This window comes from Rhea americana, unplaced genomic scaffold, assembly GCF_003343005.1.
Source record: "Rhea americana isolate MKP2758 unplaced genomic scaffold, rheAme1 scaffold_531, whole genome shotgun sequence".
Lineage (NCBI taxonomy): Eukaryota > Metazoa > Chordata > Aves > Rheiformes > Rheidae > Rhea > Rhea americana.
In genome coordinates this window covers 19,599-44,213 of record NW_028186681.1, presented here as the reverse complement: position 1 = coordinate 44,213, position 24,615 = coordinate 19,599, and the positions used below count along the sequence as shown (strand labels likewise).

Below are 24,615 nucleotides of genomic sequence, written 5' to 3'. Positions count from 1 at the left end.
ATTAACAAAATGGAAAAAAGTAATATCAGAAGCAGGAGGGAACTGACTCAAGATTCTGTTCAGCTTACAGATCTTGCAGTAATACTCCACAGAAGATTTGTGTTATAGCAGAGTTTTCCAGGGGAGAGAGAAAAAAAAAAAGTAGAAAAGAGGAACTTTAAATGTGTGCAGTTTATTTCTGCAATGCCTGATGTTCATCGAGTCACACTTCAGCGCTCAGAGCCATGAAAACACTGCTTTTGAGATGACATTTGTAGTTGCCTCATTACTCTTTTCAAAAGAGTTTTGCATCAAAGAGGCAGAACTTCAAACAACAGAGCGTGCAGAAGTAAAATAACTTATTAACAGTACATGAAATGGAATCACAAGGAACTGCTGATACTGAAACAAGTAGGGCAGCTGTGTCATCAACAGCCAGCACTGCAACAGTGAATACGCAGGCTATTGCAGACTTGAAAGCTGCAGGAGGAGCAAGGAAAGGACTGGTGATTTACTCATTATCTCCTTATTGGCAGGCTTTTCAGATACTTACTTCCCATTCATTCCTCCATCACAATAAGAAGGATCTAGAGACGGGCCTACCTTCATGCTCCTTTTCAGTTGTTCCAACTTTCTTTATCTTYTTCGGTGATTTCATGAAGAGTGGAAAGATGGTCCTCAGACCAAGAATGTCAACAAATTTGTGACAGTTATCTGTGCCCTCTGGTCCAATCATGGCATGGTCTAGTACCTTCAAGGCACTGCTACGAGAAATCTTCTTTTCTCTGCAAAAAGAAAGCCTCAGTTAAACATCTCAGGGACACGAARAGTTTTGAATTAAACACAGTTTATACTATCTTTGAACTACGACTTCAGTAAACACAGCACAAAAGAGAAAACTAATGTGACAAAAGACAAGTATGAAGAGTGAGTACAAGCTTTAAGCAAAGCCAAAGCCAAAAAATACCAAAAAATACTTTATTTTCAAAACTGTAATGGAAGACAAAATGTTCTCTTAGGTATATTAGATGTACTTCTTTATCACCTTACAAATAGTAGCACAAGACAGGTAGGGAAAATTGGGTTGGGTACACAAGATATATACTGCACACCAAAAAGATCTGGATTTAGAATTAACAATAAYTCAATTTATTGAAAGAGTAAGCTTAGTTCAATTTCTGATGGAGGAGTCCAAAACAGGATAGCCAGAAATCATTAAAACAACAATTCTAAATCTATGACATTTGAAAACCTGACGGAAAACTACCATTATTCCTCCACAGCATTCCCCAACAATATCCTTTGTTTTTAAAGATCCTCTGACTTGAAAACAGTAAAATGTGTTTCATGGTAGAACGAAAGAAGAGCAAAAAAAACCCCAAACAAATAAGAAAGTCCACATAATAGGATGCTTTGGAAGGTCCACTGACAAAGGTTACAGTTACATGAAGTGCACCCTACAAACTGGTAAACATTTACAGGACGTTAAGTGTATATATATATATACACACACGCAAAGACACACATGCAGACACATGTACACRTGTCTATATACACACATATATAGACATACACACTTTTATCAACTATTTGCTTATTGGAAAAGTTTGCACAAAATTATTTCTGTAACAAAACAGACTTAATGATTCATTCTTGATATCYTGAAGTACCCACAACACACGGTTATATAAAGAAATTTATTTTGCCAAAAAAGAAAATTTAACCAACTGTAAAATGAGACTATTTCTGAATGAGAATTTTGTTTTCAAAATGGAGGGTATTGTGGTCAGCTTGGTTGCCTATATCCAATTTTTATTTGGGAAAAAAGAACTAGGAGTGTTTTGTATCAGAGAGTACATCTCCCACACCTTTCTGGATATCACAGAACAACAAACCAGCTTAAAGATAATGATTTGTATTAAATGTTTATTACACATACACGTAAATAAACTTCCCCCACAAAAGCAATGACAATCATTTATCATCACCATTCCATCAAATAACTCTGGGCTGAAATTAAATTAAAGCTTGTCATTACATGCCGAGATCCCAATTTGGCATTTATAAAGCAACAGTTGACAACATTAGCAATGAGCTCTCCAAGATTTTCTTACTGGCAGTGACATCAGCTATGCTGAAGAAAATCCTGTCTCCAAAAACCGTGTTTGAAGGGAAGCAGATAGATTTTCATCTATTCTGCTTTAATAAAATTTCAGAATTTTAATGTTGGAGATTCACTCATGATAGACACTCCGAAAATCATCTCTAAAAATCTATATGTCTCAAATAAGAAACAAAAAATTATAATTAATTCAAGAGAATACGTAAAATACCTTGTGAAATATGAAGTGAAAAAGCAGTCACTAACAGTCTATAAAATGAATGGATCAGGTAAATGTTAGTGGGAGCTAATGYGAACTGAAGAACGAGAATCTACCGCTTTCTCAAAGGCCAGTCCAATCATGGAATAAATTCCCTTAGGTATAGGACAGTCACAACCCTTATCACCTTCCACTCTAAAAGCGTAACGATCTCCTCTTTCTTTTCTCCAAGAGACAATTTGTTCTCCAGCAAATACGTAGTCATATGCATATTTTAAAAATAAATCCCCGCAGAAACAAGGTGTGCTCTTCCCCCAGACAGACGATGAGAACAGTCATCCTCAGACTCACAGCAGTTACACTGCGTTGCTGTCAGGTACTCAGTTTTTATTGGTGGACGTGGAATAAGAAACTATGAAGAACAAAACATCMCTCATTCGAGCCCTCTCCACGCTTGCTCTCACGGAAGGGCACCCTTGCACACTCGCCTCGGCCGCGCACCTCCTGAAAGCCCGCAGAGTGGACCAGCCTTCTGACGGGCAAACGCTGCGCACGGAGACCACCCCACCACTCGCCTCCCAGACCCGGCCCATCGGCAGCCTCCTGTCATGACAGAGCCAGCRTCAGATTAAAATCAAGCTTCAGAAAAGCCCAGAGCTTTCTGAAGCCCAAGCTCCAGAGAGTTGTGGAAAAGATCTTCCCTTCAGAGCCCTATCTTTGCGAACCTGTAACAAGGCGCAAACTTCACATACGGAAACATTCTATCCTAAAAAAAGCTACTTTGCCCACTGCAATCTCAGAGGTTTTTGATGCGCACTAAGTGGTTTTCAAATTCACCAACCTCAACTCAAATCTTATGCCACAATAAATTCTACTTATTAACTATGCAGTGAAGAACAGTATAAAATAAGACAGCAGTATAAAAAGCTTGATACCCTCCCCCACAATACACACCACCTTTCCTATACAGAAAGCTAGAAATAAAGTACTCTTTCAGCTAGACAATACCAGAAATGTTTTCAGGGGAAGTAATTGCATATTGATCAAGAGTTAAGGAAGGCTGCAGAGAGCTGAACTCTGGAATATTCATTGGGTTTAAGTTCAGGCTTTTAGAGATCAATAGCTGTTTGACTGGACTGTCTAGAGTTGATTTTACTTGAAATATTTATTCTACTGAAGGGCAAGCAGTTTATCTTAGTCTCATCTGCGTTTATTGAAATCACAAGTAACTTCCAGCTGAACGCTAATTCAAAGACAAGTACACGTGAGTATCACCAAATGGGGAGTGACCTTGGACTTTACAGAGAACTCTAAATTACAACTTTATTTAGTAACCATTGTTTTTCTTCTTTCAACCCCACCGTATTTGAGAAAACTCTTCTGGTATGTCTACTAGTTCAAAAAGAGAAGTTACTAACAATATTTGGTCTTTCCACTGCAGCATAACACAATCTGTCACTTTCCAAAACACTAGCAAATGTAGAACACTAGATCTGCTGGACAGGTGCTGTAGAAAATGGTTCTGTTTAATTAACCAGAAGATTCAGTACACAGACATTCCAAGTTTCTACGGGGTCATTAGGAACAGCAGGACAAGWAAACATAAAAGGATTTTAATAATCATGAAAAATATACCCTGAAATAGCTATAGTTGAGCTCTGGGGAGCAGTATGGAGTTGCCTATTCCCACTTTGTTTTTGCTATATAGGCAGCAAATGTTTTTGTGAGGTTAAGAAAATCTACTGAATAGCTTTAGAATAGAAGATTGTGTTGTCCAAGTGATGCAAACTTCATGAACTCCCTTTGCTACATCTGTCTGTGCGTACACATGCACCTTCAGGTAATGACTGAGAGCACCACATGCCATTTTTCCTGTGAAAAAGAGAATCTTTTTGACACCTCCCCTAGGAATCCAGTGGTTGCATCTCCTCCAAACCATAACATAATTTTACAACAAAAGCAGTAAGTTTTCTGTCAATGTGTGCAAGGAAACTGACATTAAAATCCTGCTTCTCTCTTTTGGCTTTTTAAGGTAATCTGCATTGAGGTTGCTAAAGCAGGACTGAGAGACTGCATAGTAAAAAGTGTTTCCTGACTAAAAGAATAAAATAAAACTTGAATTGTGGTTAAAGAGARAATTTAATTCTATGTGGCATTTATAAACCTTCTGCTAGTGGCTACCATCTTATTGATAAAATGTTGATAAAGATACTACATAAAATAAACAAGCCTCCACCGCTGCAGAGATGTGAAGTCTTGAATAATTGTATATATCCGTGCTCTCATCCTTCTTCAATACTGTCTACTTAAAAAAAGCTGTCCACAAGGTCTGTCCTTCTTAATCTGGTCTTCTCCTGGACCCTCTTATTTACCTTACACATACCTGCTTGACTGGTCACAGCACCACGTCCAGATCATTGCTTTCTATAGCCATGAACACAAATTGCAGGAACAGGATCATGCTCATTTTCAGATGCCACTTCTGGCTCCCAATAAACTCACAGAAGACAACTGCATCTTTTGCTGATGGCCATAAGTTTAAATCTCAGCATAAAGGGAACTAGTTCTATTTTCCTTACTTTATTGTCCAAAAGGAATCTCTTGAACATCTCTTAAGAGTTCAGCTGAAAGATGCTACAATTCTCTTATACCCTGTGCACATAACCATTAACAGAAACAACTACGTAGGAACACTGCATCACTAAATGTATTTGGAACCACTAGATACAGAATGCTACATTCTCAAAGACAGTAATGCAGATTCAAGCATAGTATCTCTATTCTCATACAGCTCATCTATTTCACATCATGTCAATAAACTTTCAACTTTTCAAGTAAATTAAAAAACAAAACAAAACAAAAAAAAAAACAGATCTCTGCCCCCAATCTTCAGAGGATATAGACAGGAAAGAAAGATATTCTGTCTGGTTTATAGATGAAGTCGTCAGTCACCCCTGAATGACATTTTTTTCTTTGTTATTTTCCATTAACAAGATATCAAGAAGATACAAAAGTATAATCTTCCCATGAAGTTCTCAGGATCACAACTATCAAGGCTGACCCCTAATTACAATGCTAGCCTGCACTTACCAAAGCAGTAGCATTCAAGAAAGTCTGAGCAACTGTAAGTAACTTGTAACTTCCAAATATACATCAAGAAAACTCCCCAAGATTACATAATAGCCATTTAATACCTTCTTGTTACTAAAACATTAAAAAACTGCAGTGCCAGTTTTCAGACACACCTTACTTTGGTATTTGAGAGCACACTCCCTGAAGTTTTCCAACTACTTTCCTCACCAGTTCACACCGGCGGTAACCAGTGTGCACAGTACGTTTATTTATTCATTATTTAGTGAAGACACTATGTCCAGCAGAGCTTTCTATCTTTGACCACATCAAGACCATCTGTGTAAGCACATAACCTTCATGGCAGCAGCTGAGATGTTCTAAGTTTCTCCTCCTAATGTAGCTGCCTTCTAGCAGAATCTTATTGCTACTATTCATCACCACAAACTAGCTTTGTACCTTAATCATCCCAAATGGATGAGCTGTAGAGCATTTAGCTCTAACATCATTCTCTTACTACTTAATTTAACTTAATTAACTGTCAAAACATCAAACACTCAGAACTGGAAAAGTTAGTTTCCAAGAGATGCCAAAAGACATTAGAAATAAGCGCCACAATCTTGCAGTTCTGAAGATCCAAGTTAACTATTTAAATACAGACACTTGTCTGTGTAATCCCCTTCTGGAAGCAAAAATATAGCACTGATAAGGAAATATAAATATCACATCTATCAGAAGTAAAAACTTCAGGACAAGAAACAAGCACTGTGATTCTGGCTCAGCCAAGGTTTTAGGTGAAAATAGTTTTAAACATATGCAGATATTCACTGTTTTCACCTATTTTAATTTACATGCATGATGATATGGGTCAGGATCCTGAGATTTCAACCATTATGAATATTAAGACAAAAAGGACTATTATGTATTACAATATAGGAGTGAACTGCCATACCAACAGTACAGATAGTGTGAAAAAAAAAAAAAAAAAGGAGAGAGAGAGAGAGGTTGACAGTTCACAGAAAGAGGAAAACCATGAATCAGCAATAAAGGTTTCCACTTAACACTTTCAACCCTAGTCTGAAAGCATCATTAGGATTTAGAAGTTTTCTCTTTATGTTCAATTAGGCACTGCTCACTCTAGATGAGATTTGCAGTGTGGTACAAGTCAGGGCCAAAAAGAAAGCTGGTCTGGAGATGAGAAGCAGTCAGCCTATAAGCCCACATTATTTGTTCAATATTTGTTCAAATTTGCTCAAGCYCCATACAGACTGTGGAATAAATTAGGTTCCTAAGCATCAAAAGACTGAGGTCTTAGAAAACTCTTGACACAATGGAGACCAGAAAACATCCATATTTCATCTTAAAACAGTTTATGTCAATGGATGAAACTAATGGCATGACTGCCTATGAGAGCAGGGGCCTGCTTCCAGGTTACTTCCAGATGTGCATTCACATGTTCAATGTTCCAGAACTTCAGCTCTACCTAGAGCACAAACAGCAGCGCAGATGTTGCTGGCAGTTAAATCATACTTTGTTCCTCAGAACTCTTTCATGACTACGGGAGGGAGAAGAGGGAGGAAGGAAAAAAAAAAATTCCAGGCAGAAATTTTCCTCTTGTCATAATTTTCTAGCTGAAGCCCTGGTACAGCGAATGGTAAACAGCAGAGTCCAAAAAAGGGAAGAGAGCTATTAAAAATTGAAACACTAAGTCCCACCCACATGGCAGAAGAACTTCAAGTAATTAGTTCTGCCAGGCTAGCTTAGCAGCTTAGTGGCAGAGAGAGGCTTCCCTCTCATTCTTAGTTTTGGAGGCTTTCTTTAATTAGCCTCAAGAAAACCCAGAGTTCCTATCTGAATAATCCACGTTTGGTTATTTATTCAGTTCCCTGCTGCTGCACATTACCCAGCCATGCACTGCAGGAATACATCATTTCTTGTTGGCATTTGCTAACCAGGCACTGCATGCAGCTTAGAACACCAGGGAAAGTGAGATAAAGCCCCTGCTGTGTGCAATTCAGAGGTCTAGAGGAAGCAGAGGCAACTCAGAAAAGATACAATTCAGTACCAGGCTAGGAAGTAAAAACAAAGAGGTAGCAGGAGCCCTGGAGATTGAAAGTATGACAGAACAAGTCACAAGAAGAAATGCACATTTATGCTCGTTTCACAAAAGCAATTTTTGTATTAACATCCACAAATGCACCATCTCAGAAGCTATACAAAACCGTGAAACTTGAACTAAGGAACAAAGGGAAAAAAAAAATCTCCCTAGAAAAAAACGCAAGCTTCTCTCCTACCCTTACAGGAGTCTTAAATCCTTAGAGGATTAGTGGCCTAACCTATAGCATTCTTTCTACTGGGTGTCTGCCAGACAAACCTGCGCTGTTATTTTCCAGAAGCTATTGTGATAACCCCATTTGTTAGGAAACAAAGATAAAGACAAAAAGTGGAGCTTATAGGTCAGAGAAGGTGCAACTATCATTCTGAAAAAAGACAGACATACTAACACACAAGTTTTATAAAGGGAAAAACATATACATAAAAACCCAGAAATATCCAGCCAGAACATGTTTTTGCAAAAGCAGGTAAGAAAAATCAAAGTTATCTCTGTACCTAAGCATGAGATTCATCAGCTGTAGACCTTCGCCTTTTAAGAAACGATCACGATTGGAACTGAGCATTAGGCAGGAGCAGAGAGAGTCAAACAGATTCTCCATCATTTCTTGTTCCTCCGCTGTACTAGGATTGTGTCGTTTAAACACCTGTATGACAGAGAACAAAAAAAATCCCCAAAAGTAGAGGGCCTAATGTTCACACTGATGTAGGGTATACAGGAACATTTTACATCATAAGCTCTAAGCATTCGATAAGCATAAGGCCCCAGTCATCACAGCAGCAATCACTGACACATTCTCACTTGCAGTTGTACTGCCYCTTTGCTGCCTTGACTGTATACCAAATGAGTAGCAGTTTAACACACAACTTGAAAAACAATGGGGGRCCTCCAAAGGGAAAGGCATATTCACTGATTGCACAAACCATAAAACTATTGTTACTGGGCATAATGCCCAAAGGATATGCTCTACAGCACCCTAACTTACTGGCAATACTACCATCTGCTCAAGAAATAAAAGYGAGCAAAGAACATACTACCTACACTTAGCTCAAATCAGAGAGGCAAGGCACCCTGGCATCTGGCACAGRGCATGTCAGACAGCCAAATTCTAACCCCTTCTATCTCCAGCTCTGTATAGTTATAACAAAATCATTTAACTTCTGTGTACCTCAAAGTTCACATCTGTAAAACAAGCATTAACTTCACTAACTGTTGTCAACACGCTTGTGTAGAAGTTATACAGGCACAACATCACTTCTAAATATAAAGCAGTGTTGTGCTAGTATCTAGAGATTTCTAGGACAGTGCTACACCTAGAATCTGCTCCACGCCCTCACACCCAGCCTGTGAGTCTCTTGATGGTAGACATGGTRTTTGCAAATTACTTACAGATAACTGCTGAAGCAGCACATCGATCCCATCCAGCTCCCCAAGCAATTCTCTGTTGTCTAGACAGGAGGGAAAGAAAAAAAAAAGAGAGAGAGAGAGAGAGAAATGAAGCAACTGTCAGATTTTACAGCCATCTAACACTGATACATCAGCAAACAAAATCAATATGGCTTGACAGAGTACAAAAGCTGAAGACAGAGTGAGAGAGAGAGAGACAGGGAGAAGGAGAAAGAGAGAGAAAGAAGAGTGAGAAAGAATGTGTGAGCAAGCAAAGGGAAGCCAAAAGGCAGAAGAGCGCTGTCATGATCTGAAACAACCCTGGATCCTATCCTAACAGAATATCAATAACAGAGGCATGTCTCACCATCATTATTCTGGAGCAAAATAGCCAGCACCTCACTGCAGTACAGCTTGTTGGCATCAAAAGGCATCTTAGCCTGTTGGTGAAAGAAGGAYCAAGAAACCCATCAGGACACCTTATGTTTGATTAGATTTGAAGAATACGTTAACCAAATCATTGAATGCATGAGCAACATTTAAAACAAAACACAAAAGCAGWAATTTTGCTGTATGACTCAATGACAAAATAATAATTATTTTAATGGAAYCAGAGGTGACAGGGAGTTAGGTGGGGGGTGGAAGTCAACTTTGATCCTCCACACAGCCYTACATAATTAGGTTTGCTGGAGATGGCTCAAAAAGCCTGAGGAAGAAAGGATACCGTTGTTTGCAAGAAAGAATCTATTTCCTGTCATAAATTTTCTGTAACTGTTATAWGAGTACTCAGACTTACCCCTATTCTTAAAGTCTGCACCTGCCACCAAAAATTGAATTCCAAAAAGCACATAACAGTAATTACTAGTTTTCAAACTTTGATATGAGTACCACGATGTCACAACCAGAAGATAGGGCTACTCTGCACAGCTGCATAGCTTTCAGCTCATACATTTCTTCCATGTTCAAATATGGGGGGAAAGAAAAAAAAGTCATATTATATAACCAAATCAGTAACTAGCTATTTTTATTCCACTGTTCAAGAGAAAAAGAGTAAAAAGTAGTAGGTGCTAGGCTTAAAACATAGCATTTGTCACCTGCATTCCCCCCTGCCAAATACAGGGCTACCCACAGCTTGAGTGAGTGAATCTGGCTGCACGTGGCTACATATGGGCCAATTATCTCAATCTGCTGCCACAAGAAAGGTCACAATAAACTAACATCATGCAACATAAAAACATGAAAAGCAGAAAAATCCAAAATGCCATAAAATACGGACTCTAAAATAAAGCTTTTCATTYTGAAAGTTGCCCATCAACTCTATGGATTATGGTATTTATGTACCACTTCTAAGCTGGTACAAGAGGGGGAACGTGGCAGGTGCTGGGTGCTATACAACTCTATCRGCTCCTATTACAGCGCATACTAACTGCTGTCGTAGGACGAGAGCTAGGAAATAATGTTCTGTTCTCTGAACGCTGCAAAAAGCATCACTCAAACCAGGCTTATGTTTGGAGAACTAAGCTGCTAAGCTCTCCATCTGAACTTCTGAGGCAATTTTGCCAGTCAGAATACAATYATGCAACTTGAAATGTAGGCAGAAAATGGAAATTCACATCCTATGCTGTGTGCCAGATGTCCTTACTGACTCCTAGACAGAACCTTGACTTTAAAATTCATCCTACAGACAGCATTCAGCATCACAGTGCTCCACCCCAATGATGAGATACGGGTTTAATACTAAACACGTCTGTCAGGGTGAGAGATGCAAAACCAAGTACTGCCAAAAGCAAAGGTTACTGAAGGAGGTTTCATTAGCGTGCATCTCTCCACACTGGCATCTTGTAAGCAAGGGAAAACACTGCCTGATCACATTTCCCCCAAACACAGATGAAATTAACACCAAAGAACAAAGAAAATACACACATTCAGCACCAAGTTTCTCAGGCCTTAACAATCCTCTTCTCTTGCATCAACCAGGGGAATCCAAGTTGCGGTTATTTTGCTTTCCCAAGTTTCTAAGTCTTTAAGCAGCCAGAAAAATTACAAAGCAGATAGCAGACTTACACTCAGTATGTACCTGCCTGGAACAAAATCAACTTTTTTTTGTTTGTTTCTAAGCAAAATAAACATGATCATGTTACACGAGCAGTCCGACTTGCAGGCTACTTCTGCTAACAAGTATGTAAGGGGCACAGAAGAATATCTGCAGGCTTAGAAAACTGTTGGAATATATTTTGTGGTTCAGAGGCCTAACTGCAAAGATACTTAAGTGTGGAAGTGAAGTGCTAATCATGCCTTACTAATAAAGTCCAGATAAAACCCAGAATCTGACCACTAGATTTTCTTCAGTAACACTATAAACGAGTAGAACTATCAATTCATTCTCTAGAATATACTTGCAGGAAACGTTTAGGTATTGTTTCATACAAKACAGAATTAAACTGTGTAAGTCACTGCCACAGGATGCAAAGAATATCAGAAAGTATATTTGAATTCAAAAGGCAATTAGATGAACTCTTTGAAGAAAAAGCTACCAACAGCACCAGATGAATAAATACAATACKTTAGACTCAGGAATATGTTAGAGGTGTAGGAAATAAATGCATAAGAAAAAAAAAAGGCTTTATTAGTTTCATTGCTTATAGATTAGCTTTTTACTTTCCTAGAGGTCTTAATCATGAACCAGAAATCCACTACAGAGGAACCATACAAACAGAACAAAGATACTTTCTATTATACAAGTTTACAATGTAAGACAAGGCACAGAAGATAAAGTATATCCATTTAAACTAAAAACAGAGAATATAAGCCTTGAATTGTAACYGGCTTTTTGTCCTTAACTTGGCTTCTACCAACACACAAAAGAACTTCCACCTGGCTTCATTTAAGTAGTGTTTTAAGTTCATACTAACTGGTCTATAAAGGGAAGGCAGGTTCTGGCAGAACTCTAGCACTGCTGGTACTTGAGCTACGAATGCAATGGTAACACAGCTACTCAGGCTAATCAAATCACAGCAGCCCAAGCGTTGTTTTGTAGTGCTGTCATGTGTCCAACTCTGCAATAACGGCAAGACTGTAGTTCTCATGGCACAATCAGGGACAYGTTAGCAAAAAGAACATCCTCAAAAAAAGGCAGAAAGTAAAGACATCCAGATTGACACAACATTACAGATATTCTTTCCAGTAGACACTACAAAAATCAGATCGTTGCTACTCATGGACTTAAACCACATTGTGTGGACCTTCTTATACACAGTCATCTCTTTCAATTTTGCTAGTTTATAATTAAAGGGACATTTTACAGTTTGAGGAAAGTTAAATTCACTGTATTCACAAACGTTGTAACAAAGAAAGATAACCTATACAAACCAAAAAAGCTAATAATAGTGTTTGGCATAATATTAAAGAGCCCAAGGCTATCTCAAATACTCTAGCTTGCAGACCACCAGCTTGTCAGGTTTTATTGTGATCTCTCTCAAACGGCAACAGGAAAATAAGCTCACCTTCAGCCTCTTGAGCAACCACTGCATKAGGCCCTGCTGTGCAGCTTCTGTGCACATCTCTGGTCGGAACTCTGCCATGTTCTCTACAATGGCTGAGAAAATAGACACAGAAAATATTAATTTCCCCTCCYCCATCTGCAGTTCAGCCCTCACCCGTATCAACACTGCTTTGCCAGGTCCTTCCTACAGCTGCACTGCTCTTTTCAAAGTTACTTATTTGCAAAACTGTCTGGTTTTGATGGTTCCTCAAGCTCAGGTGTACAATACTGTCTCATTTTTTTCACTGCTAACACAGTCTGTCTTCAGTGTGATATCACGTCTGCTGGAAGAAGACTAAGATATTTTCCCTTTATTCTGGTATCAATTTCCACTGTGCAAACTTAAACTAACCAGAGCTGATCCTTCACAACAGCATCTGCAAAAAATCCAAAATTCTTGCTTCCAGGATCTCTCATTCTTCCAGTCCTCAGACACATAAGGAATCAAAGGATTTACCAACCTGAGCAACTGAAAAAAGTGGATGATGGTCTGAGTATTAACAATGGAAACACATTGCAAAAGAGTAACTATGTTGACAGTTAAGACTGGGGAGCAGAAGGATAATGATATAGTCTTATAAAATGTAAATTTTTTACCACATGAAGGTTAAATATATTCTAAGACATGAACAGCTCTCATAACTGAGTAGAGTAGGGTTCATAGCTGAATATGGAGTAAACACATGGTCAGTAAAATAAGCTTTTTGGCACAATGCACAGAATTTCATCTGTATATCTGCGCATTCTTACATAATCACTTTGAGAAGAGGCACCTTGGAAACAGTCATGGAAAAACACTAGCTCAACAGATTTATGCTTTACTATGAGCAAGTTAAAGTTGGGCTTGAATGAAATTCACGCTAGCTTTACTTCGGTGTCGGCAGTTCAAGAAAAAGAAGGTAGAGGAGGACGGGAAGCAGAGGGGTAACCCTACCTCMCGTTGTACAAAATACAGAAAGAAGCAAGATGCTCTGCTACAGCCACTTACCAAGTGTGTTGTGAACACCATCAGCTTCTTCTTTCACACTTTCATCCAGGCGTTCTAAATTCTGGACCAACAAGGCCACAACCTGGCCCTCCACCTAAATTGCCACAGTTACAAGAAAAAAGAAAGAGGATTCAAAAAAGGAAGATATGGGAGGGAGAACAGGGAGATGGGAAAASGATTAAAATAAACAGATATTATACATATGYGTGCGTGCGTGTATGTGTACATATATAACAYAACACCTCAGGAGATATTAACAATCTTGCTCTAAAATTGCAGGGCTAGCAAAGGATTCATCAAGTAAATCCATCACAATGTTTTTCTGAATTAGAAAATTTTGTGTTTCTYATGAAACAAGAACATCTGGAAGAAAAATATGAACCATGTCACAGCCTTATTCCCTGAATCACCCCCAATTGATTTATAGTTCCTCTGAATTCTTAAGCACTAGACACTACAAACCACCAAGTATTAGCTAGCTGTCAGCTCTGCAAGCAGTTCTTCTACTTTCAATTATTTACTGCTGGTCTATCTGCATTTTTGTTACATCTTCCATCTTAAGATGTCGATAAAGTTGAAGGAACAATGGCCAAATGTGTATATTCAAATGCAAAACCTATATGAATACCAGTCTTGCATTTAAATCCTAGTAAGGTGGATATACCAAGTTGACCTGAGTGAGCTACTGAAACCCAAATAACAGATCAACAGCAGGTATGGGAATCTACATTTGCAAGTGAGATTCCAGCCCCCTAAYCAAAAAGCTAGTACAAGTTGTCTGCTTTTAAAACTGGAATGGGACAAAGTCCAGTATGACTTTGGTGAGTTTCCCATCACAGTTGCGAGCCTGGGAAGTGTAAACTATCATTCCAATTCAAAACACTGTCTTTGAATGCTGAACAACGAAGCCATGGAAAAATAAAGGTACCAGTTGCTGTGGAAGGCAATGCAACAATCTTCACAGGTAACCTAAAAGATTACACCTACTTTCTCAATGAACAAACAAAACATCATCTAAAAAGCAGATATCTAAACATTCCTCCCGAGATATGGCTGACCTATTTCTTTCAAAAAGAAAAACAAAATCTGTAAACTTGGCTATTATCARGGGGTTGGCTACAAGGAAAATAGAAAGAACTTGTTTGATTACTCTCTCTCAGCACATTTTATAGAAAATGTCTTCTCTACCAGTTTCTCTTTTCCATTTCATTCATCAAGCAATCTTTCCATCAAGGGATAGTAATTAAAAATAGTCCTGAGGCCATCTGGAGGAACTCAGCTCAGGGCTACTGTAATTAACCTTTGGAAGGCAGCATTATAGTGACTGAACTARAAGGATTGTAGGAGAAAAACAGCCTTTTCACCCTGATCTTTTATAAACAAAACAAAGAAAAGAAAACCCGTAATTCCCTGTCTTTCAATTTCAACGTAATCGTTACAGAACAAGACTGATTCAGAATGTTTCACAAATGCAGCAATTCACTAGCAGAAGCTGCCTAAAAGGAGAATAGACATGTAGATCCTCATTTTTGCTGGGCATCACTTCTCTACAAAGTGCTTCTGCTCTTTTTGGCATTCTCCTCAAGTCTAACAGCAGAAGGCACCCAGCAAAAATGCCAAGAAAAGAGGAGGTCCATCAACACAGAGGACAAGAGGCGCTCAAGAGCATTAACTAGGCAGAAAGCATGGAAGACTCAGCAATGCTACTGCACATAGGTTGTTTAATCTCTATGGCAAAAAGGATCGTTAAACCTAAGCTCTCCTCCACCATTAAAATGTATTAGCTCTGTTACTTGAAAGTTTTCAAGCTTTTACTTTCTTTTTAAAAGAAGAAAAAAGTGTAACCTCACTATAATAACACATGTTTCAGTTCAGCCACAAATTATTCTGCTTGAAACAACTACCAGGCAGAAATCTACTGGTCTCCCTATGCAAGAGATTAGGCTAAAATATATGAAGGACAGCAGGGACATTGTGATAACAACCTGAGCTCGGCCTCAGATTTCAGTTTTTCTAGGGAGAAAAGAAATCACCCTTTTTTGTAAAAGAAGAAAAAAAATGCCAAGGAAGCCTTGATTTTCAGTAGAACACTATCCAAGYCAAAGATACTACTTTATTCTCCCTAACTGTATGAAAAAAATCCCCCAGCCTACACAGATTTTGAAATATGAGCATATTCCTTCCAAAAAAGAAAGTGGTCTAACAATTTGCAAGAACAGCCTACTCCCCAAACTCTGAGATTCCATTAAAGAAATCCATCAGAGCCCTAATTATAGCATTTCAGTTATAAGAAAACAGACACATTAATTAGCAACTTCATCATGGTATCAGTATTAGGTAAAACCACAAGCTGTGGAAAGTGTGACAGACAGAGTATTCACTGCTCTGCAGGATAAGGCAGCCATTGTTCAGTCATCTAGAACAAGCTAGAGCTTACTACTTACTAGCGCATCTATGAGGACTTCAGCTCCTTCTTCACTCTCATGGAGAGTATCTATATCAGTCAGCTCTTGAAGCAAGTCTACCACAGCTATGGAAACATGTGGAAGATGTTAAGGACAACCAACACAGAGACAGACACATTTAACATCATAATAACACTTCTCTGTTCTAAGCCAGCATGCTCATGCCATGATCCAGAACAGCTGGCAGTGCATTACACAACTAAGGTAAGACTACTTCAGAAGACAGTCTTCAGGAAAACTAAATATCAAGGAGCACTAACAATTAGGAATAATAAAACAAATGTCATCGTGTGCTCACCAGATCAGATAATTTTATTGTTACTTGATGATACTTGCTTTTTGACATTTTTAAAACAAATATTATAGAGCTGGTATAACTAGTCACCATCTTGCATTATCAACAATGAATATAAGCACAGAGAAATACATTATAATAATCCGATYTGGGTATTATCCTCTCAGTGATACCCTTGCTAACCTAATACAGCATGCACCTAACAAGGCCACTGCATGAAGCAGAAGTGATAACCCCTTTCTGCCTGGCCCAATTAGGACAGCAGGCTCCTATAACCATGTACCTCACARGAACAGCATAGCTTCTGCCAGCCCAATTTTCACTCATTAACACCAGGCTGCATAACACATGGTTCCCTTGACTGCTACACAGCTCTCTTGTACAATGAGACATATTCCATCTCATTAGACCCACTTTCTTATTTTCTCAGACACTCTGATCAATCTTCCCCAATTCCCGCTGGGATAGAGCAGGATATGCAGTTTTCAGCATGTACTATATGGTAATTTTGTGATGAATCTTTAAAATTCACAGGCTAACAAACCAGCCTCCCAGGTCTCCTATTTATGCATTTGCTCAGACACACAAGTAGCAATAAGAAAGGTATTTTAATACAGCTATTTTTAATAAGGTTACAGTCTTGACTTATCTAGTCTCAAGAAATCCTGTAATAAAGTTGCCTGTTCCAATCCCAAGCTAACCTATGTGTAGGCACTGCAGAACACATACATCAGTATGATTACTCCTTTCTTTATACTCTACAATAGTCCTTAACCAAGCCAAAGCTATCTGTATGTTTTCACGAGGGTGGATGCATCTTCAGATGATTGCTCTATCACTTCTACCTGAAGCTGCCATCAGGAACCAAACAGAAGCAYGGTTATTACTTTTTGGGCACACAGTCACTTACATAAAAACATGGTTGAAGGTATCAGGTACAACTTTTAAAAGCAAGTTAGGGCATGACTCAATAAACAAATTAAGAGAAAACAACCTGCCTTAAGTTTATTCTGCAAGGAGTCACATCTATCAACTATTAAGTAACACAAGCTAGAGAAAGGGGCCAACAGAAACTGCACTGAGTTCAACAAATGCAAAGGCCTGCATCTGGGATGGAACAACCCCATATATTGGGGACTGACTGCAGAAGTAACAATTCTGCAGAAAAGAATCTGGAAATCCTGGTGGACAAGCTGAATATGAGTTAGCAGTGTGGCACTGCGGTGATGAAGGTTAACTACATACGGCATTGCATTACTAACTGCAAAATCAGCATATCAAGAGAACATACTGGCTGCTTGGCACCCATGTGGCAACATCTAGAATTCAGCTACCACAATAAGAGATACATATTGGACTGAGGAGAGCGGATGACAACTAAGGTGGTCAGGGGGCTAACACATAATATAAGAGGAGAGAGCGAGGGAACAGAATATGATCAACCCAAGCTACACCAAGTCAGAAGTTCTAAAGACATTTAAGACATGAACATAAATGCTGTATCCACAGAATGAATTTAAATGGTTAAGTATAACTTGACCCCTGACCAGCTACCATGCAACTGTGCTCGAATCTCTCCAGCAGCCAGAAGAGAGTCCATTTTCTAGGGCATTCCTATCCAGGTAGCTTCTATTGAGACTTCCAATGACAATGTCAAATGGTCTTGAAGAATTTAGGAGAAGAAAAACAAGACCTCACTTGAGGTTTTCTGGACTTTCATTAATTAAATCTTATTGGTGATCATCTTCCATTCACATGTTCTGTGCAAAACTACTCAATTCTTTGATTCAGCAGATTATTTGCACCCCCCAACCCAAATATTGCTTTTCTCTCCTTGCAATAGTCCCCTAAGACACTAAATTTAAATCAAACTTGAGGAATCACTTGTTTAGTATTCTCTTGGGAGAACTTATTTTAAGATCTTTTCCCACTAAGTTTTAGCAAAAACCTCAAAAAAACCTTGAGCCGTACCCTATTTTGTAATCTGTCTAGATGCTTCACTTCAACAGGGTTTCTATTCTGTAAATATGCAGCAGCATTACCATAAGAAAGGCATTACTGCAGTTTCTGTCCTGGTTCTAACATATCTGAAAACATATCAAGTTTTATAACACAGAATATTTTTTCTTTCAAAACTGTAGTTCACAGGCCAAATTTCTATGCCTAAACTAACTGACAGGCAAGTTGCAAACCAATTTAAAAGAAGTTCACAGTGAAAATCCTGACAAGTTCTCAACCGTAGCCATGACCTTGGGACATGGTTTTTCATATTCCTGTACAGTCCAGCTTTTAAGGGCGCTATGAACCAGTCCGACTATCCCAGTCAAAATCCCTATAGTTTGCTTACTTTGTGAATGACAAATTTAAGACAACCTTATATAGCACACAAATGCCTGCGGTGTCTGGCTAAAAGAATAAAATATTAAACTGTGATGACTGTGAAACTGGTTAGCATAGTAGGCGATTCCCATTGTAAAACAGTAAATCATTAACAAGCATTCAATTGAGAATAATTTCCATTATAGATCACAGATAAGGCAAGCAGCAGTGTTTGCTGTTTTGCAGAAATCAGCATTCTACCAAGGTTAAGTTAACTACCAGTCAAAACAACCAAACATGTTAACAGTGTTTTGTAATGGAAACTGCTATGCAATAAAATATTTTTGTGTTTTATTTTTTATATTCTAACCACTGCTCACTTAGAAAGAATGAATTATGGTTTCTTTAGTACATAGTACTACATGGAAAAGTGATTAAAAAAAGAAAGAAATCCAAGAACCCTATATCAAACCACAAGAGCTAGCACTTACCAGTCCTTTTAATATTGCATATTTCAAAACATCTCAGAAAAGCAGGCAAGCATCACCTATCTCTTTACAGAAAATACAAGGAAGTCAAGAATTAAATGATTTTCCCAAGGTCATTAAGTGAAGAAAAGGTAAGAAGAAAAGCCACCAGAAGCCCCAAGTCCAATATGCATCCCACTAGGCTTCACTGTTCCTTCCATTCACTAACATTTGTCAGGACACAGACACAAGATATCTCAAATCATGGCACAATTTTTCAGTTTAATCTACTGTGGAATATTTTAAAAGCAACACAGATTAAGCTCTACTTTTAAAGACTCTGCACAATAGTAAGCCAAATATAATTCTATTTATCAGCTGGTGGCTAAGTGCCAAGGCAGCAAGATACTCAAAAAACAGTATTGTCCTTGTTTAGGATTACCAAAGTCTTTAACATACAGTACAGACTGAAAACTCTCTCCAAGATGTCCTCAGATCTTTAGAGAAGCAAGAGACAGCTGCACATAGGGGTCAGGTTCAGTGAGACCAGAAATGATTCATCATGGAAATATCTCTGGATATTCATGCAACTAGAGGGGCTACCCACACATTCAAACCTTGAGAAGACCAAATTAAATATATGAACACACAAAGAATTTATCATAGTTATAAATTAGGATGTAAAATTACAATGAGCTACTCCATAGTGGTTGAAAACATAAGAAAATTCAGCCCTCAGTGAAAAAGGAGTAACTAATTTCACTTTTACTGGGGACAATTCAAGGTGAAAGTCTATAGGTAGTGAGAACTATATGCTGCAAATCCAATACTTTAGTTTTTCCTGRGTTGTTCACCTATCTATACTCTAATGCAGCCACTCAAACTTAGATGAAAAGTTCATAAAACAAAAAAGGAGAACACTACCACTGAAAAAAACTCAGGATCAGTATTACTTGAACAAAGAAAGCTTTCACCCCAAAAAGGACATAAATTCAGTGCAGTGGGAAAGAAGAGAAAAACATATACAGCAGTCTCTGAAACTAGCATATAAGAGATTACAGAAAAGTCTGTAAAAAGCCTTCCATAAGAGCACTGCTTTAAGAATAAAGGATATCYGTGTTGTCGTGTCCAAGCAGCCCAAGGAGAGACTGCACAGCATTCAGCTCCACCAGCAGGTGGTACAAGTCTGGCATAGTCGCAATCACATGCATYTCCTGAATGATGTCATTTAAATCCAGCTCAGATTCCATGAACCTAATGCAAGACAAAAATTATTAATGAAGAGGCAAGAAGTACATCCACTGTGCTYAGCAGACAACCCTTTCAGTAGAGAGAGCAAGGCATTCCACAAGATACTAGGCAAGACTTAAGCACCCAGCTACCACACAACCCCATGCTGATCCGTTCTGGCCACCTCACAGAGTCACTGAATTCAGAACTCACTATAAGCAGTTTGTGCCTCATTCTGTCTGGCTGCTGCCCCTTGAAGTTTAATCATACAGCAGTATAACCTTCCTACAATATATGTTGCATAGAGTAATTAAGTAGATTCAGTACAATTCCATAAATCTGAAAGTTATAGAACTTCTCCAAAAGATCAAGGAGTTGTAACTAAACAGAGAAAACCCTGTATAAATATATAAAGAAAAAAAAAGTCTCCAGAGTGATGCACTTTTGCCAGCTATCACATACTGGACAGCATGGCTGATCATTCTCTCCTGCCAGCTGGTAATAACACTGATGCTGGGAACAGCTAGTTAGCTCACACTTCTGAGAACAAAGCCATTTATTTAGATACCTAACGAAAAAAAGGAAATTTACAAAGCCTTATTTAACTTCTGTGCTCTCAAGATGCAAAGAGCAAAGTAGAAATTTAGTGCTGAAACTTCGCTAGCTGACATATAAACAACAGCAAGAGTTTAATAAACCAGGACTTTCTTCTCCATGCTGCAGTTGCAAGTGACATCTTTTTACCATATACCTCTCATCACCAGCAGTTTCAATAATGCCATTTTTAATTAACAATCTTAGTTTCAAACACAGTTTATAAGAACTACATGGCATTAACTGCCATTACATAAGTTTAATGCAACCAAAAATATCTGTATACTCAATAAATTGATTTAGAGCTGAAACAAGGCAAAGGAAGAAAGGGCAACACAGAGGAGCTGAGCATGATTTTACTTCTCTGGATTGTCAGGGAACTTGATCCGCAGCTCCTGGTTTTTGTAAGACCTCTTCTCAAAGGTGAGAATCATCTTTTTCACTGAACTTTCATCCAGAGGTTCCTCCTAATCAAATTGCAAAACACAGAGCTTAAATTTGGATGGCTGGAACAACTTCCTAGCAAAAAGCAGAATAATAATCAATATTCTGGATGTGATAAGACTGTACAGGCCCAAATCCATTAGGGATATAGCAAAGGAACAAATTGCAATCATTGGAAGTCTCACTGCAGAAAGCTGACAAAACTCATACAGATTACCATTCATTTATTGATTTGCTCCAATTTTGATMAAAGCAAGTTCCCCAGAGCAAACTCTTGTAAACTAGGTTTTTATAAATCAGAGGTTTACCAACTGAAAGTTCTCCAGAAGCTTTTTGTGAGCCTTTCTGCTACTGACATATTACAGTAAATCTGCATTAGCAGTTTTTATATAGGAAGTTTCTTTTCAGAATTCTATTGTATCATTTCTTTTTGTAGATCTAAATTCTGAGTTTATGCTCTTTGTATTTTCCTCACTTTGTCACTTAGACAAGCTTTCACTTTTATTTTTAAAGTCTCCTCTCTCGCACTCTTGTGCTTTCTTTTTATTTTTGGAGTTCTTCTGAAGTCTTTCTCAATTGGCATTTACATACATTCTCCTGTTTAAACATTAGTATAAAACCTTTTGTGCAACCTCTCCCCGCTTGCACAAGTATGCTGAACTTGGCTGTGTTACAATCCCTATTATAAAGACGTTCTCAAAAAGAAAGAAAGAAAAAAAAAAAAAGACCTTCCACATCTTAAGTTATGCATCTCTCCAGTTCAGGGTTAAATCAAAAGTTGCTTCTGCTCTTGAAGATTCTTTGATTAGTGACTAAGCAACAATCTTATGAGATCTAAAATTTAAACTCCTCCAGCAAGCCCCATTACAATAATAACACCAGTCAATAGGAAGATAGTCTTCTATTATTATTGGATTTCCTGCTTTCTCAAATCTAATCTGCTTTAGCGCTTCACAGTTCATGTCACCATCCCATTCAAGTAATCAATACTATAGTCCCCAAACTATATTCTTTCTACAATAGAATTTCAATCCACATAGACACTGTCACAGATTCTGACACTGTAACCTTTTTTATTTTAATTCTCTGCTTTCTTTAATAAATTCCACTATACTACAGCCATCACAGTTTGCTCTATATCTTGTATTTAAGATTTGTCCAGTATTAAAAGCATCCCACAGATTAACTTCCTTCCATCAAATATATTGATACAGTAAGCATCTCTGAAATAAAAGAGCATTTTGAAGGTACCTACATAAACAACGTTCCAAGATAATAAACACAAGATTTTGGTTCTAAAGAACCCTTGAACTTCTATCACTTAAAATGCCTGGATGTGTAAACTGTACTTGACAAACACAAGGGACTTGCACACTGCAGAAATTCACAAAACTCTAGCGAGTCACAGCTTTTGGCTATATCCATTCATCCTGGAGCTCAAATGCTAAAGAAATCCTGTATTATCTTTCTCAGCTATCAGCAACAACTGTAACGGCAATAGCTCAACATCAAAAAAACAAGGGAGATTTTGGAGACGAATGCTAGMAATGCTGTATACGAAAGACAATGATATTTTACAAACCCACATGATTCTGCAGTGGTGAATATCACTTGCTTTTTTTATCAAACAGGACACAGCCAGCAAGAAGCAAATATCTTCTAGATTTATACCAATCCATGTGTCACATTTATAAAGTGATCTTTTCCCTGGCCCTTGGCAGAAAGGCCARTGTTGCATTGGATTTCTGTCTCCAAGGCTTGAAATCATTTACCCTTGACAGATGCTACCCCCCTCCTGTGACCCAAGACCTTTCTTCTACAGAAGAATGTTTGCTTATTTGCTGTTGCTGCACAACTAGAGAGAGGGGGAGAGTGGTAGAGGCTGGCTGCTGAGTGTACTGATGAGAATAACAGAAAACTAATTGAAATACAGAAGCTATTTTCTAACCATACATTTTAGAAGGCAATTAGGTATTCTTGTCATAAAACAGATATTAGGCTTTTTAAAAAAATAAACAAAAAATTTAAACRTGCCCTTTCTCTTTTAAACCTTCAGAGAATATATTTGGGAAGCCCTGTTTTAAATTACTGAATAACCTACAACATAAGAAAGTAAAACCACAACCTTAAGCTGTATGTGGCATGTGAAAGTGATCAGTTAGTCTCATCATCCAAACAGAACAAAATATAAATCACAAAGTAGTAATTTAGCTACTGCTTATTTTTCATTGTTAATATATCTTTTTCAAGTATCTTCTCCTTTCCCTTCCAATTATTCATAGTGAGAAAAGTATAATGACATGTATGGAGAGTTTTACGCTAGCATTTGTCCCTTTTCTAAGATGGACACTTTGAATTCAAACAGATATAGACAATTTATTTTTCTTCGAGAGTTATGACATAACAAAAAAAATCCTTTGAACAAAGGGCAATTGTCCTCTCCAGCCTCCTCTCCCACATGACACCAGTGACTTACCTCTTCCTCTTCCTCTTCTCCATCCCTCTCCATTATCTGAAGAAGTTTCTTCTTCTCATCATCAGTTTCTTCCAGTGCAACAGACTCCTCTTCTCGGTGGCGATTATGTTCTCGTGCAGTAGCTTGTTTCCTCCGTGCTTTGATTTCTTCTTCCTCTTCATCACGGGGTCTTTTTGTCCCCCTGTTAGGCTAAAGGCAAAAAGAAATAAGGTGAATGATCACAAACCTTTGTTGACCTTGCAAGCCAGAACACCAATACTACACTACTTACTGAAGAAATTCTCACAGCTTGTTTAAAAGATTTGATTACAATGTGCTTAATTTAGTGAAGCAGACCATCAAAAGAATAAGATGAATAACTCTACCAAGTGCTATGTCAACATACACCTCATCTGATCCATGAATGTGATTCATGGGAAAAATATCTTCATAATGAAAAAACATGAGTATTTCAAAGGAATGTCCACACTGAACTGACCACTGATTATACAGCAGACAAGCTTCACTGGAAATCAAGGATCCAAAATCAACTAAGACAACTGAGACAGCTTCTTGTTTTACAAACAGAAGACCAATATACTTAAGCATATAGAAATCAAAGATATTTTTTTACCCATCTATCACACAAGCTTACTTTGAATTTTTGTTGTACCCCAGTTTCCCTTGACTTCTCCTATCCTTCTGTCTAAAGTTTGCTCTCATAGAATCAAAGTCCCAGCTAGGACAAGAGTATTGTTGCTTACTACAATTCTGCAGAGGCTGGGAACCTGTTTAAGCAGTGCATGTACCTCTACAGTTTGCTTGGAACAACCTATTATCTTATTTGACAATTTCTAATTAATTGGCAACATCAAGGGTCACTTGCCAGGGACTAGAAAAAGTGCATTAACCCTAATCTCATTTTAATTAGGGTAGAAAAGTATGAAAG

The 24,615-nt window shown here is 38.1% G+C and overlaps 1 protein-coding gene across 1 annotated transcript in view; it reads right to left on the bottom strand.

Moving 5' to 3' along the window:
• The window catches only part of CTNNBL1 (catenin beta like 1), a 61,458-nt gene that overhangs the window by 29,175 nt on the left and 7,668 nt on the right, over positions 1-24,615 (bottom strand). The window contains exons 2-11 of the mRNA XM_085318372.1: positions 23,688-23,876; positions 21,128-21,234; positions 20,058-20,197; positions 15,842-15,939; positions 13,398-13,491; positions 12,372-12,463; positions 9,236-9,308; positions 8,872-8,930; positions 7,980-8,128; positions 583-764 (exon numbers count right to left, since the gene is read on the bottom strand). Of these exons, the coding sequence (XP_085174498.1) occupies positions 583-764; positions 7,980-8,128; positions 8,872-8,930; positions 9,236-9,308; positions 12,372-12,463; positions 13,398-13,491; positions 15,842-15,939; positions 20,058-20,197; positions 21,128-21,234; positions 23,688-23,876 (1,183 nt within the window). The remainder of the gene's footprint in view (positions 1-582; positions 765-7,979; positions 8,129-8,871; positions 8,931-9,235; positions 9,309-12,371; positions 12,464-13,397; positions 13,492-15,841; positions 15,940-20,057; positions 20,198-21,127; positions 21,235-23,687; positions 23,877-24,615) is intronic.